A 17479-nucleotide genomic window follows, 5' to 3' on the forward strand; every position below is an offset into this window, starting at 1 on the left:
CTTAGAGACCCAAGTTGGTAGCAAGCAATGTAGTCACATCATAATAGAAGGGGATATGATATGAGAACAAGTATGACACAGGGAGGTAATATGCTGGCGGAGGAAAAGGCAGAGAGGTGCTAATGGCACTGGGCAAGTTGCATTTTGGGACATTTAGGCACATTAACCAGGCCCATTGCGATGAATGGTATACACATAGGAACATATGTACAGGTGAAACTCGAATAATTAAAATATCGTGCAAAAGTTCATTTATTTCACTAATGCAACTTAAAAGGTGAAACTAATACATGAGATAGACTCATTACATGCAAAGCAAGATAGTTCAAGCCGTGATTTGTCATAATTGTGATGATTATGGCTTACAGCTCATGAAAACCCCAAATCCACAATCTCAGAAAATGAGAATATTGTGAAAAGGTGCAATATTCTAGGCTCAAAGTATCCCACTCTAATCAGCAAATTAAGCCATAACACCTGCAAAGGGTTCCTGAGCCTTTAAATGGTCTCCCAGTCTGGTTCAGTAGGAATCACAATCATGGGAGTTGTCACTGACAGTTGTGCAGAAAACCATCATTGACACCCTTCATAAGGAGGGAAAGCCTCAAAAAGGTAATTGCAAAAGAAGTTGGATGTTCCCAAAGTGCTGTATCAAAGCACATTAATAGAAAGTTATGTGGAAGGGAAAAGTGTGGAAGAAAAAGGTGTACAAGCAGCAGGGATGACCGCAGCTTGGAGAGGATTGTCAGGAAAAGGCCATTCAAATGTCGTATTCCTCTTGTCAAGCCACTCCTGAACAACAAACAACGTCAGAAGCGTCTTACCTGGGCTAAAGAAAAACAGACCTGGTCTGTTGCTCAGTGGTCCAAAGTCCTCTTTTCTGATGAGAGCAAATTTTGCATCTCATTTGGAAACCAAGGACCCAGAGTATGGAGGAAGAATGGAGAGGCACACACTGCAAGATGCTTGAAGTCCAGTGTGAAGTTTCCACAGTCTGTGTTGATTTGGGGAGCCATGTCATCTGCTGGTGTTGGTCCACTGTGCTTCATTAAGTCCAGGGTCAACGCAGCCGTCTACCAGGAGATTTTGGAGCACTTCATGCTTCCTTCCGCAGACGAGCTCTATGGGGATGCTGACTTCATTTTCCAGCAGGACTTGGCACCTGCCCACACTGCCAAAAGCACCAAAACCTGGTTCAATGACCGTGGGATTACTGTGCTTGATTGGCCAGCAAACTCGCCTGACCTGAACCCCATAGAGAATCTATGGGGCATTGCCAAGAGAAAGATGTGAGACATGAGACTGAACAATGCAGAAGAGCTGAAGGCCGCTATTGAAGCATCCTGGTCTTCCATAACACCTCAGCAGTGCCACAGGCTGATAGCTTCCATGCCACGCCGCATTGAGGCCGTAATTGCTGCAAAAGGGGCCCAAACCAAGTACTGAGTACATATGCATGCTTATACTTTTCAGAGGTTCGATATTGTTCTATGTACAATCCTTGTTTTATTGATTGCATGTAATATTCTAATTTTCTGAGATTGTGGATTTGGGGTTTTCATGAGCTGTAAGCCATAATCATCACAATTATGACAAATCACGGCTTGAATTATCTTGCTTTGCATGTAATGAGTCTATCTCATATATTAGTTTCACCTTTTAAGTTGCAGTAGTGAAATAAATGAACTTTTGCACGATATTCTAATTATTCGAGTTTCACCTGTATAAGACACTGAATAGAAAACATTTACAGCATGTGACTCTTTAAGGTACATGTGTTATAAATTACAGTGATTGATTCACCACCTGAAAAAGTTTAGTAAAAGCTACATTCACTGTATTATAAATAGACCCCATAAAAAAACACATGTAGAATTCACATTCCCCATTTTGATAAAAATGTCCTTAGAGCGGAATTGCAGGAAGTGCTATATCACCAGGGTTTAATATATTTCCTCTGCCTGAAATTTAGTGTATCAACATACCTTAGTCCAAAGAATAGCATGGCTGTTGGTGTCATTAGAGCCAAACTCTTTTCAAGTTCCAGTACAAGATGTATTTCTCATTTTACAATGAAAAATCATAAAATGAAATTTTATGACAGCAAAAAATAGGCTAGACAAAAAAGTGCACCATTAATCATAGATGGTAAGAATGGGCCAGAGTGACAAGAGCGACAGTCCATGTACCCATTGCACTCCTGACCGCACGTCCAACAAAGTATCCTGGGTGCTCAGTAGTCGACAGATGGCCACCGTCAAAGTGATGCAGAAAAGAAATAGACACCGGCACTCCAATAATAAATCGATTACGTCTATTTATTGACGTACATCAAAAGCAAAATAACACACTTAGTGCAACGTTTCGGGGACACACAGGAACCCCTTCATCAGGCAAAACAAGTGATGATGAAGGGGTTCCTGTGTGTCCCCGAAACGTCGCACTAAGTGTGTTATTTTGCTTTTGATGTACGTCAATAAATAGACGTAATCGATTTATTATTGGAGTGCCGGTGTCTATTTCTTTTCAGAGTGACAAGAGCGTCACTGGAGGGTTACTCCTATCCTAAGGAGGAAATCTCTCCAAAGTGAGGGAAATCTTTCAACACAAGTGTCCCCATTGGAAGATTTATCTGTTCATGTTCCGGTGACAACTCAAAATTTTGGATTCCTCTTTATGTCCCAAAGACAGTGGTTACCAAGACAAAATAGGGATGGTGAATCTCTCTAGTAGTGAAACAGATAGCAATTACAACTGGACTGGGGTTCTAACCTTTCACAAATGTATCCAAATATCTCCCACCTTTATACTTCAAGGTAGGAGATATTTTTGGTCTTATGTAATTACTATTACACTTGCTCAGATCTATGCACACACTTCTTTATCCCGACGTGACAACTGGCCTAAAGCACACACTTCTCCATCCCGACATGATGACTGCCCTCTTAGGCACTGAGTACTGCACAGTCATGACGTCACTGCCCCTTTTCCAATCAAAGAACATCTCGTATTCACTAAGAAAAATACTAGGCATCCTCTGAATGGCCGCAACAATTAGATGAGTAACTGTGTCTTAGCACAAATAAGACACTCAGCATAGCAGCTGTATCAGTACCTGAAAGATGATGTAATACACTGTAGTAGTTGGGGTTACTATGTTGTATTAACCCTTTCCTTTACGTCGGTGGTTTTCATATTGCATATTTCATTGCATATGGAATACCTTCTTCATAGTAAGAGCTGTAAAAACGTGGAATAGACTCCCTTGGGCACTAATTCTAGCCAGCTTAGTCAACAGTTAGAAAAAAGCTGGATGAACTCCTAAATTCTCGGAATATTACTGGATATTAACATTTTATAAGTAATAACACCAAAGATGAATTAATGTTTTTCTTCAACCAAACTAAATAACTATTTATAAACTTTATAGATGGTCTCAGCTTTTTGAAAGTATCAGAGTAGATTTCATTATCCATCAGCTCATTTAGACACAACCTCTCAAGGCCACTTCTATTACTGGAAGCTCTCTTCAGAATTTTGCGCATATGTGCCAGTATGAACTTTGCAGAGAATAAAGTTCTGCACACTTCATTTCAATTTTCGCTTCTTGCATGGTCTTTGGACTATCAGTGACCTTTACCATAGAGCTCCAAGTAACAAAAGTAATAATACCCAAAAAGCCCCATCTTGCTGTTAGCACACTAAGCACATCCCTTCTCACCATCTAATACCACCAAATAATTCTAGTTTCAACTGATGCCAGGTATTCATTTTAAAGACATATTCAAGGAACACATTAATGAATATTTGTATATACTGTACAGTATATGGTTGGATATGTCCTTTAACCCTTTCGCTGCCAAGCCCTCGGGAACATTTTTCAAATCAGCTGGCCAAGCCATTTTTGCATTTTTTTCCTATTGATTTGATTTTCAACTGCTGGGTTGCTAGTGTTTGTAAAAGACCCTCCAAACCATATATTTTCTGAAAGCGCAGGCACGGTAGAATAAAAAGATGGTGATACTAAATTTGTAGGCCCGACGAACAGCAGCGGGGATCCATGGAGTCTCTCATCCCTCCCTGGGGTGTCCCTCCCTGGGGCGCCCGGTATTTTTGATAATAGCAGTGATGACAGCTATTAATTTAAAGGGGACAGTCTGCTGAACAGTTCTACTATAAGCTGATGGTCGACCATCAGCTTATAGTAGAACTGTAAATGCCAGGTCCGTACGGCATACTGACCTGGCCAGCTGGAAGCACTTTTGTAGCTCCGTATGCCGTACGTCCTTGGCAGCGAAAGGGTTCAAAATTACTCTTTTTCATCATGATAGATAGCAAAAGACTTACCTGTAATGTTCTGCAGGAAAAGGAGAGGAATGTTTCGTTGACAACACAGCTGAATAAAGTGCGTGCCCTGTAAATAGAGTACAGACAATATAGTTGGGCTGTCACACAACATTCAACAGTAATTTTGCTTAAAATCTATTTACTATCCAGATCAACTGAAGATCACCATATGGGCCCATTCACATTTAAATTCTTGCATTTTTACACATTTGTAATACGCATGGGTACAAGATTTTAATGCTTTTTGTATGCTTTGAAGCCCAATTAAAATTTAAATAAGCTTAAAACATTCCAGGTGCATAAAAAAAAAAGTGTGCCGCATGGAAATGACACTAACCAGTAGTGGCTGAGGCCTCACCCCAAAGCATAGATTGGTATAGGTAGGTAGGCATCTTTGATATCCACTGAGGCCAGAAAGACTCCCTAGTGAAATGGCCTTATGCATAGTAGGGACATACCACTTGGTGCCAAACTCCTTATTAAGCTGGTACAGTGAAATGGCCTTATGGACAGTTGGGACATACCACTTGGTGACAAACTCCTTATTAAGCTGCGGGCGGGTGCAATAGCCAGCCTGCTACTGCAATTTAAAATGACCAATAGCAGCCTCCTACCTGCTGTATTTACATTCAGAACCTTGCCACTGCAGAAACTTGCCACTGGCACCTGTCATTCCCTGGCTGAAGCTATTCGAGCGCCATGTGCTTACACTACAATTATTTAAAAAAACAATTACAAAAAGGTGGGAAAAAAGTAATTTACGGTTTCAGTCTGATAAATTCTGGTGTGGGAGGTGCGTTGCAGTGCCATTCATTTCAATGGCACCCCAAATGTGCCTCCCACCCGCAGTGTGATCGCCCGCATTGGAATGCACGGTACTGCAATGCCGTGTGCTCCAGTGTAGTGCAGGTAGGAGGCAAGGTCTCGAGTACTCATCGAACCTGAGCACTCGAGGATAGTTGCTGGCAGAAATGCTTAAAGTGTATTTTCACTTTTGCAGCCAAATTGGAATAACCTCTATTTTATATTTGTTAATGAGAGAAACACAATCCTCAAATTTCAGTCCTAAGCATTTCCATTAGGACAGATCACTGTGAAGGTGCTGGGAAAAACCTGGAATTGCCCATTTTGTCTGCTTTACCAAACATCTTAAAAAGGTAAGAAATATTTTTTATAAATTATTTTTCTTTATGTTGTGTGAAATGGATCACATAACAGACATATAGAGGGGTTTTCTCAAATTTCACTGCAAAAGTGGAAATACACTTTGAGACTGGAAGGTCGAATGGTTGTAGGTGACCAAGAATTACTTCAGGCGGAAAGTAGAAAGAGATCAGGAATCGAAGTTCCATTTTGCTCTTGCAGCAGCAGTGGGGAGATGCTCTTTAACCTCTTGGTAGGAAAGACAACATGGAGTGTGCGCACATGACACTCCACCCAGCAGAATGATGTCTCTGTCCCACAACATTAAAAGGAGAATTATGAGGCGAGTGATTTTCACTCAGCCTCATAATCTGAGCCGACCTGTGACAATGAGACTGTCACAGGTCGGCTCAGTAGATCGGGAAGTGAGCGAACACATACCGCCGCTCGCTCACTTCTCGATCTATCCCAGCAGAGAGCCATGACTGTCACTCACGGCTCCCTGCAGGGATTCCCCCTCCCCTGTCCGATCCTCCAGCGCTGACTGGCAAAATGGACGGGGTGGGGGCGGGCACAGCTGGCTCTGGATAGGCAGAGACAGCTGTCAATCCCGCAGCTGGGTGGATCCAGACAGTATTGTCGGGATCCGTCCCGGCTGCGGCATCTCAGTATACGGAGCTCTGTGTCACGGGAGGACGCTAGTTTGTGTTCTTCGGTGACCCTTAGGAGAACTATGTGGAAAAGCCCTGACTCCATAGTTCTCCTTTAACCTCTAGTCCATCCACCTAGGAGATTAGAAAAAAAACTGGTAGTAGGAGGGGTTATACCCAAGCCTACAGTATTTCGTTTGTCAGTGTCCAATCCTCGTGTAGGTGGCAGCATCACCCAAAGGTTTTTGGAATCCATGCTTCCCTCAATGGAAAAAAGCCTACTAGCATGCTGCAGAGAAGGGCCCTTGCTGATTGGAGAGCTCCAACTTTGACTTAGCGCGGGTATGTTGGATCTTTGCAGAGAGACCACCGATTCCACACAGAGAGCAAGGGTCTTTCTCTGCACGCTGGCAGGAAACAGGCTTTTCTCTTCAGACTGTGGCTACTTTCTAATGAAGACAAACTGTAAGACTTTGCATACCTTTTGTTTTGATGTGCCTGAAATATATTTATGAGATTTAAACTAAAAGTTTAATTGGGCTTTAAGCTGTGTTTTAATGCATTTTTTCTCTATGGCTTTTACTGGCCAAACAAACCAAATGCAGTACAGAGGATTTTATGATGTTGCTATTCACTATGGTGAAGCTCACGAAGGGATACTAGTTCTGAGCTGTGGCCTCTCAGCAGTAAGATGGTGTGATTTACTACAGAAATGTGAATGGATCCTAAGGCAGTTTGAAAAGAGCAATAATAATGTGCACAATGTAGGAGCAACTCACAACATCCAAGCTTACAAATGAATCACGATCATTGCCGACAGTCAGTACCCCTTTAGGGTGAGCTGCTCAGACAGAAATGGCAGACATCTATTGACTGTTATTGGGTTATTTAGCCAGTCAGGTTAGTGAGAAAGAAGTGTAGCAGTCCTTTGTTATACATACACAGAGGGCCTTGTTTATATAAGTGTTTTATAAAAAGAACTATTTAAAAAGTGAGTTTGTAAGTTCTGTGGTATAGCTGCTTATGCTTGCAGCTAATAATCATAAAAAGATAAACCAAATTCATAAGTGTGGTTGAGATTGTCCACCGAAAACTGATATTTTAGTTTTGATAGAACACTGATTGTTGAATGACCCACAGGTTCCTCATACACCTGACAAGGACAGAAAGTTTGTCTCTGATCCCTACCATTCCCTTTCAAACATCATAGAAAAAGTTTTGTGAGCAGATCCCGAGTAACTGGTGCCACACCCCTATTAGTCAATCAAGGCATAGGAGTAAGTGGGGCTTTAAATGGCACCAAATGACAGATCCAAAGAACCACAAAATTGCGTCATATAAAAAATATTTTATTGGAGTACAAAACATACTAAAAAGACCATAGACTTAACATAAGGATGCGCATATCCTAATAGGCAGGTACCTCCAAAACCCACTCATTAATTCCATGATTAAGACATACAACATATCAAAGACATGATTCAAATGATACAAAAAAAGAAGAAGAACAGGAAAAGTTGATGGATAATTCTCACAACTTCATCAGTAACATCTGTACATAGGCACGACATAACACATGATAGGTAATACACATACAAATTGCCAAATATTCTCCAAGTTGTATGTGTAAATATTCTTATCTGAAGATGATATAGAGTGGATATTATTCTCTACGCGTTTCGCGCTCGAAGTGCTTCCTCAGGTGGTTGATCGTAAAAAGATAAAGACATACAAAGATAAAGATAAAATTCTAAGCATACATAGCAACACAACTAAATCACTGCCAAGGTTACCTGCCCAACCGGGAGCCGATGCATACGCATCCAACGTGACCAGCCAGAACGGAGCAGCCCACGGCCCTGAATAGTCCGAGATGGGGACCAAAACCCAGAAGGCCGGACAAGGAGTGATAAACTTATTCAGCAACCCAATCTGTCTATAAATCAACATAAACAGATATTGATGTATTAAATGGTTCCGGACTTCATAGAGACAGACCCCCCTCTTTCATCAAACCACAAAAAGAAATCACTCCTTGTCCGGCCTTCTGTGGGTTTTGGTCCCCAGCTAACCACCTTTGGTCCTTGAGGAAGCGCTTGGAGTGTGAAACGCGTAGAGAATAATAGCCACTCTATATCATCTTCAGATAAGGCTATTTACACATATGGTGAATATCGTTTGTTATTCACTAAAAGTACACGGGTTTAATACCTCACATTGTTGCGGCTGGTCCACCATTATTGAATACTCCAAGCGCAGTGATTTTTGTTTTTTTTATTTACACTTATGACTTGGAGAATATTTGGCAATTTCTATGTGTATTACCTATCATGTGTTATATCTTGCCTTTGTATAGATGTTACTGATGAAGTTGTGAAAATTAACTTTTCCTATTCTTTTTTGTATCATTTGAATCATGTCTTTTATATGTTGTATGTCTTAATCATGGAATTAATGAGTGGGTTTTGGAGGTACCTGCCTATTGGGATATGCACACCCTTATTTTAAGTCTATGGTCTTTTTAGAATGTTTGTACTCAATAAAATATTTTTTTTATATGACGCAATTTTGTGGTTAATTGGATCTGTCGTTTGGTGGCATTAAAGCCCCACTTACTCCTATGCCTTTAGAACATCATGTAATGGAGTCTCACTTCAGATGTTGCATTGACCCTAAATAAAACAGCAAGGACGATGGCCTCCGGTAATGTCTGTAGCTGGTGAGCAGAGCTTGTAATCATTATGGATAAACATCAACTACAATATTAGTTCTAGGTGAAACTTGTCGGACAGAGCGGCCCCTGGCTTATGATTTCTGGTCACTCCAACTGCCATAATCCCTGACTCTGAACAATACAAAAATTCCCCAGCATACTTTCCAGCTGGTCAGCAAACAAATACCCTAATGAAATGTTTTCAATGGTTCCATGCACTGTCAAGGTACCGCTGAAATATGTGATACATAACATAATAAACAATAAATACAAATAAGAGATGATAAAAATTCTACAGGGACAGTAGGATTCCCTCATAATGGCCACACCAAGTGTTCAGACCCAGGAACACAAGCACAGATAGCTCACCCTAAAGTGAAATAAAAGTCAAAATGCTGATTAAATCACTTGCAATGGAGGCTGCTTCTTGATGTTTAAAGTTTTGGTTTCCTGCAGGATAAGCCATTCCCCTGAAAACTGGCCCTGATATCCTGTTTCCCTTGCAGGGTCCTATGGAACCACCCATGGAGCCGCCCTTGTGTTTTCAAGTAAGCTGTCGGCACAAACACACCGACAAAGCAAGGCAAACCACTCCCCTGCTCTCTGCTCCTCCAAGATAGTAGATGCAGGCTGCTCTGCCCCTTGTGACCTTGTACTGGACAGGAAATTCAGGGAAGCCGAGCTGAAGGAGTTGGAGCCAGCTACTGGAAAACATGATGAGTGTAAATGCTTGGGCAAAAATTTGAATAAAAAGTTTGCTGGATAATGTCTTTTTGTTGACCGGGATTCATTACTGAAAAAAATGTTTTGAGAGTTTAATACTACTAAAAGACCCTGAGATATATAAGGAACTGTTAGGTGTCACTGTTTAATGTAAATATGTGTAAGACAAGCTGGAAGTATCTTGGCGCACAGCTAAAATACGTCAATGTTAAAAGCTCCATGGCAATTTTTTCACCTGAAAAGCTGGGAAGGGTTAAAGTTAGAGACTTCAAAAGAATGTATTTCACATATTTTAAAAGAGGTTCGCAGATAGGCCTGATAGGTCAACTAGCTAGTGGAAGATTGAATTCTCTGTAATAGTACACATATATGTATGGTATGAAGTTTCAGTGGGTGTAGGGCACAGCTGTTCATTGAGCGAGGCGGCACAGTAAGTGGGGTGACATTGTGCTCTTGTCAATAGCACATTTCTTCTGCTGCTTTGTGGTGTGCTATTTCTCATCTAAAGGGCTAGTCCTGATAAATTATCGTGTAGCCCTTCCAGCACCCTTGAGGCTTAAACCATGGCAACTGCTACTCCATTTATTAAAAGGAATGAGATTTTTTTACAAAAATCTGGTTAGATCAGATTTTGGATTTTTAGCTGATTTCCCCAAACACAAAATGAAAAAGTATTAAATAAAATCCCACACAAATCTTAATACAGGTAGCCCTCAATTTACACCAGGGTTAGGTTCCTGAAGGAATGGTTGCAAATAGAAACTAATGTAAACTGAAACCCAGTATATAATGAAGGTCAATGGGAGGTGGGGGAGTTAGGTTCCAGGCCTCCCCCAAGAATTACAGAAGTGACATAATACATTATATTTAAAGCTTTGAAATAAATGTTATGAATGCTAAACAGCATTATACACGGTATAAAATAACCACAAAACACAGTATGTATCATCAAACTAAGTTTAATGATCAAAAAAGGAGGGAGAGCAAGGAGAGACAGCCACTGAAGAACCTCTATATGTCCAAGTGAACCCCTGTGCCACCAGCATGCACATATGTGCCTCTGTATCTCCAAGGGTAGATACCCCCAGCTTGTCTCTATGTGCCTGTGTACAGTATCTCATGTATATGTGTGCCCCTGTGCCCCCAGCGTGGCTCTAAGCACCTCCATATCTCTAAGTGTACCTCTGTGGGGCTCCAAGTCTGTAATTGTCCCTAGTTATCTCACTAAGAAGAGCCCCTTCCTAAGCCGTCGTTGACTCTGCAACTGTAGCCACATGGAGTTGTAGAGAAGCCCCCTGCGTATCTTTCCGCAGCTGAGGTCTGCAGAGGAAGGATAAACTAGATGGCACCAACTCTGCAGTGGTTTCAATGGCGGTCATGTGACCACCCAAAAAGGGCACTATTTTGAAACAGTGCAAACGGAACCAGCGCAAACCAAGGGCTGCCTGTGCTCTTATACCTGTTCACCAAGCACTACTACCTTGTCAAGGCATAAAAAGCAAGTTTTATAGAGAAAAAAAATATATCAAAGTCACAACTTTGTTTTTATATTTAGGAAATGGTTAAAACCATTGCCATATGTTTCTAATTGGGGAGATTTCCCTTCACTTTCTGTCCTGTAGGGAAGAAATCTATAAGACAGTTGTCACAGTAACAAAATGACCCCATTGGAAGAGTTTCCCTTTATTCCTGCTCTGGTGGTAACCCCAAATCCTGGATTTACCCTCCAATTTATTTCTCCATGACATTGGTGACCATGACAATTAGAGAGGGTTAATCTCCCTAAAGGGAACGCAACAGCAATAAAATCTAAAAAGAAAAGCTGCGCCTTTAGTTATACTTTAACTGCAAGCAAGATACTTGTGGACAGCACAAAATGTAATGATTATGTGTTATAACCCAAGGAAATCATACTTTCATCACTTCAAGCACACTTTCCTGAACATTAGAAATGTGTGATATTAAATAACATCATAATCTTCCAATAATAAATTGTGCTAATTTTAGTGCAGGAAAAATGTTCATTCCTTTATTTTGCTTTATCTTCCTGGTCCAGTTACACATGCACAGATACATTCCCAATTTAGTTTTTTTTTTATGTGCTAAAAGGTGACGTTTCAATTCTATGTGACTTCAGATTTCTTAATCAACATCATCATTGGGCTGGGATCTCAGGTAAAAAATTACCATCAGGAATGCAGAACTTTGGATATTCTAACACCAGCTGACTTTATCTACCCATCTAGAAAACTCTGCAATGGTAATAAAGTATAACTGCAGTTTTACAAAAAATACAATGCCTGGTCAAAAAAAGTCACCATCTGTATTTCGAGCAGTGTTATGGGATTGCTTCAATTGGTTAGGTTTAGGTTCAGCAACGGTATGCCTTTAAAAAATGAGGTCAGCTGCCTACCTGAATATACTGAATGACAAAGATTTTCCATCAATGGATTTCCTAATGGCACATTGGGCATATTCCAAGATGACAATGCCAGGAATCTTCCTGCTCAGATTGTGAAAGAGTGGTTCAGGGAGCATGAGACATAATTTCCACACATGGATTGACCACCACAGTGTCCAGACCTTAACCCGAGTGAGAATCTTTGGGATGTGCCGGAGAAGACTTTACATAGTGGTCCAACTCTCCCATCATCACTACAAGATCTTGGTGAACAATGAATGTAAAATGTTTGCTTATTCCAACACCTTCTGAAAAATGCTAAATGTGTCACCCTTCCTAAAGAGAAGTCCTGTTTCCAACAATACAGCCTGCAGCCTCTTGACTGTGGATACATTTCCAAACACCCCAAAATGGGACCGCTAGACCCAACCACAAATACAATCTTTATGTCTTCTAAACATTTTTTGTAAATTTCCACACCCTTTCCAGTGAACCAAATCCTATTATCTAGCTGTGTGCACAAAGTAAGATTACTAATAGTAACTCATAAATGTAAAAATAGTGCAGGGCCCTCCATAAGAACTTTCACCTACTGATACTGTATAATATAACTTCTATATATTAAAACACTCTAAATTCCAACAATAGTATCTATCCTACATACATCCCATTTATTCATTCCTTGTGCATAAATATAGTATATCAACAGAAATAATTTGAGGAGACAACTAAGTGATTGTCCATGTTGTAAATGATTCCCAAATTTGTAATGTCAGAGGCCAGCTGTATGAACACCCTGCTCCTATATTGTCATTAACAGCAGCAGTTCTCTTGAAAAATGAGTACAGTTGCTGTAATGTGTGCCACTAAGATCTCCACCATCTAGGCAGATGCACAGCCTCTATTTGCACTTGTACAGCCTACATCCTTATGTACAGATGTCGCTCACCGAAATTCTGTATACTTTACATACATCTTACACTTTTCTGACATTGGCCAACACATAATGTAAAATAACTGGTTCCCCTTCAAGCATGGAAGAACTTAGGCTTATGATAATATATACAGGTGAAACTCGAATAATTAGAAAACCAAGATACAGCCAAAGCACACCAGAAGGGTACCGTGTTGAGTACTTACCTTTTTTGCAGATTCAGAGAAAAGGACACCATTATTTCCAATAATACCAACAGGGTAACCAAATATCCTGGCAAAGCCTTTAAAATGAAAACAATGTTAACATTTTAGTGAGAAAAATGGTGACAAGTAAAATATGACAAGGCGGTAGATTGTACCGGTTATTAGTGTATCTCCATAAAGTGCCTTGAACTCGTCAAATTTGCTTCCATCAACAACCCTGGCAATGACCTATAAAAAGAAGGAGAGACAGTGGAAGTATTTTTGTACTTGTTCTTGTGCCAAAAAATTCCCTTCACAAGCCTCATTATTTTAACAGAGGAAAATAATAAAATAAAAATATGTAAAGCATTAGTAGACAAATAAAAATCAAACACACACACAAAAAGGAAGAAAGGCATAAAACAAAGAACACTAAATTATACACTAAACTACCCTAAATACACCTCCCCTCCCCACCCCCCCCCATAGATTTAAAAAAAAAAAAAAAAAATTCTTCTGAATAAAGAAAATTAAAAAAAAAGAAAAAAAAATGTATTTTTTTCAAGCAAATTTTACCTAATAAGAAAAATAACATTCTGTTTCTGTGTAATGTCACAAATGGCAAAATTAGCAAAAATCAATCAAGCTAAAATCACTCGACTCATCCCTAATCACAAATCGGAGTTTTCAGATTACCAACAAAAGAAACTGAGAGCGGGGGGTCTCTATGGCTGATGCATCTCAAGGTCTTATTTTTATTTTGGCTCGCATGTACCTTTAAAGTGACCCTGTTAGTGAAATTACTGCAGACAGAAGGGGCAGTCTACTTACCTTCCAGGGGGCGCATGTCTTGAAATGTCGCTGTGATGCAGTTTCCCAGCCACCACAAGTATTCACCTGGCTGTATGGGACAAATACCCTTTTCCTAATTGCATGCAGTGGTTCCTTCCAATGGCTCGTACAACCTGTAGTGACATACAAGCTGGCGGGAGGAACCAATGCTTACAGCAGGGTAGCAGGAATTTACACGTGCAGAAGTGTTGAATGCTTGTGGTGGCTGAGTGGGTGGCACTGAGGCAGTGTATTAAGACAACAGCTTGCAGAAAGGTAAATACGTTATTTAATAAAGGTATTGCTATTTGCTGTGCTGCCCTGTAGTGACAGGACCACTTTAACAAGGATGCATAGGGAAAAAGGCTATCATTCTACAAAAGCAAAGAACGATTATGGAAGGACAGGTCCCACCTAATCTGAAAGAGCATAACTTACAGCATCAACTAAAGCCAAGATACAAAATTAACAGTTCAGTCACACTGATGAAAATTTTCACCTTCAGGCCATCCAGGCAATTATCCATCAGACAATCTGGAAATCAAATATAGAATTACTTTGAAACCTGCACAGCACCTTCTCCAGAGGTCCACCAAGGGGCAGACAATGCGATTAGATAACGTGTCTATGAATCCTGAAGCAGACGCACGTAGAGAAAAATCTTCATTCTGGAGAGCCATACAGTGCTTCACATTAATTCTGAATGACACCATGCCATGTCAGGGTACAATGCAGCTTCAATTTAATTATGCTCATACTAGCCTTGTATTGCTGGCAATGCAGCTAACAGCAGGGATATTATTATAGATTTAATTATAGTTTATTTCCACTTTTGCGGTCAAATTGGGATAACATCTACTTCACATTTGTTACATATTCTCACTCACATTGCATAATGTAATACAATGTTTAAAAAATGCTTACATTTGTCAGTGCTTTTCACTTGCTTTTAAGTCCCCCCCCATGTAATGTTAATGAGGGAGTTGAAGGGGGAAGTTAAGTTCTGTTTACCCCAATTAACCCTGTGTGTATTGTGCTGGCGGATTTCATCACATGTTGTAAACTTGATTTGAACACTGTCTGTCCTAAGAAAGCATTAAAGACTTCAAAGCATTGGATGTTAATGAGAAGAAGCTCGGCCTGACCCTCAGTTTGTCCCTCTACTTTCACTTTGAAACTGCTGAGAAGTCTGGAATCTGAGCAAAGGCCTTCACCAAAGTAACATATAAAAGCTAAGAAATATTTAAAAATATATTTTTAGGTATGCTGTGTGAATGGGAACACAAACATATCGAGGGGTTTTCTCAAATCTGACTGCAAAAGTGGAAATACACTTTAAGTCTGCAGAAACAATAGCAGTAGACCTACAGTAAATATTTAACATGACCAATCAGTTTTCCCACTTTAGATTGAATAGCCAGGTATAGAGCTGCAACAATTATTCGATTAAGTCGATTAAAATCGACGATGGAAAACATTGTCAACGCTCTCCTTCGTCGATTCGTCGGCTAAAATTTAAATTTCCCGCTCACCGCTGCCCACGCCGGCCTGTTCGCGGCTCCATAGACGAGCTACGCTAAGCACGACGCGTACGCCATGCCCATCGCACACACGCTAAGCCGGACACACGCCCACAGAGCACGCCGTCACCGCAGCGACTTACAAGGGTTCAGGTAAGGGGGAAACAAGAAACGGGTAGGGGGGACCTGTTTTTTTTTTCTCACGAGGACATTCTGGGTCCTGCCATTTTGAAACCGAATGCCCTAACTATTGACTGTGGCCACCCCAGCCCTGGCATCAACAAGGCACACAGTGCACTGCTTATCACTATAGAGAAGACTCCAATACATGCAAATCCCCAATAGCCACCATCCTCTCACTGCACTCACTGCAGAAGGCACCTTGTTCCAATAAGCATGGGCAACAATTCAGAGGACTAGACTGACCATACCAATGTGTATACTATAGGTCTCATCTAACCTGTTTTAATGTTTCCTGTTTAAAAAAAAAAAGCGGCACATTGCAGAACACCAGCAGCTATAGAGGAACAACAAATCTCAGTAATAATACATTATACAGCCTGCATAATGTATTATTGCTGGGATTTGTTGTTCCTCTATAGCTGCTGGTGTTCTGCAGTATGCCGCTGTATTATACATTGGTATTCTGTATTGTATTGTATTGTATTGTATTGTGCATGGTACTCTGCATTGTATAATACAGCCTCGAATTGTCTCGAACACCGGTCCCGGTGTTCGAAACTACGTTAGAATGTGTGACCAGTTTTTCGGCGGTGGAATAGGTGAAGCATTCCAATGCTTTCTCCGCTGTTCCAGGGCAGATCGGCTTCGCAAAGCGTATGTGCAGGAGAACCGATCTGCCCTGAAACAGCTGATCGGTCCTGAAATGTCACTTCTATCCGACTTTCTCAGTGCGGTGGAATGTGAGATCGCAGTCGGAGAGAAGTGACATTTCAGGACCGATCAGCTGTTCCAGAGCAGATCGGTTCTCCTGCACATGCGATGCCGATCTGCCCCGGAACAGTTGGGAAAGCGCTGGAATGCTTCACCTATTGGCGGTCACACATTCCGCCGCCGAAAAACTGGGCAGGATTACGTTGAAACGTGTGATTACGTCACCGGTCACACATTCTAACGTAGTCACAACCTTTGATAGAACACAGCCATCAGGGGGGTATGGCCGGTACCCATGTGAGGGGTCTGGGGGGCCTCTTATTTGGGTATCAACTGTACCGTGGCGGTATGGCAGAGGTGACAGGGTAGGGGGTGGAGGAGGCCGGGCCCCAGCAGCAGCAGGTAAGAAGAGTTGGGAGGAGGTACAGGGAAAGGGATTCCGACGACCAGACCAGCCCACCTGGGACCCTGCAGAGTCCACCATAGAGAGTCTCAGGTGGGCTATGCAGGATCTATGGTGTGCTCTGCAGGGTCTCAGGTAAGTCCAGCACGCTACTGCAACATTAGTGACCGCTGGGGAGGGGGTTTGCCAGTGTGATCCGTCTTGGGAGGGCGGCCCAAGATAAAATCTCGCACCAGGGCCCTTTGGCTATTAGGTCCGCCACTGGTCTGTCCTCTCCTCTGCAGCAGTCTAAACCATCATGTCTATACAGCGTACAGGATGTGAGGACACCAAGAAAGACATCGGAGAAGCAGGCAGGCTGGAGAGAGCGCTGTGATAGCTGACCGGTTTAGAGCTTCTGGTGAGTATATCTTTGTTATTTTTGAACCTAGACACAAACAAGCACTTAACCCTTGCAGTGCGGGTGTAGCCCCACTGCAAGGGTTAAGAAAAAGGTTTCCTAGAGTTCTTCTATAAGCAGAAGCAGGGAGATGCACATAGTACAGTTTCTGAGGACCAGCTTCCCCTCCAACAAACAGCACAGTAGTGAAATGACATTATCAGATCTCACTCCAAATCAAATAGCGGCTCTTGTACAGCAGATATGCACTTGCAAGGCTGTTGGCACCGATGTGCCTGGGCACATTTACACACCAGAAGGTGCACTGCTTTATTCAAGGCAAAAGAAAAAAAAAA

The 17479-nt window shown here is 41.4% G+C and overlaps 1 protein-coding gene across 1 annotated transcript in view; it reads right to left on the reverse strand.

The window, feature by feature from the left end:
• MCCC2 (methylcrotonoyl-CoA carboxylase 2) overlaps positions 1-17479 on the reverse strand; it is a 55259-nt gene that overhangs the window by 12520 nt on the left and 25260 nt on the right. Inside the window, exons 11-13 of the mRNA XM_018558241.1 lie at positions 13273-13345; positions 13118-13194; positions 4348-4414 (exon numbers count right to left, since the gene is read on the reverse strand). Coding sequence (XP_018413743.1) covers positions 4348-4414; positions 13118-13194; positions 13273-13345 — 217 coding nt within the window. The remainder of the gene's footprint in view (positions 1-4347; positions 4415-13117; positions 13195-13272; positions 13346-17479) is intronic.

The sequence above is a fragment of the Nanorana parkeri genome, unplaced genomic scaffold, assembly GCF_000935625.1.
Source record: "Nanorana parkeri isolate BGI_ZX_2015 unplaced genomic scaffold, ASM93562v1 scaffold327, whole genome shotgun sequence".
Lineage (NCBI taxonomy): Eukaryota > Metazoa > Chordata > Amphibia > Anura > Dicroglossidae > Nanorana > Nanorana parkeri.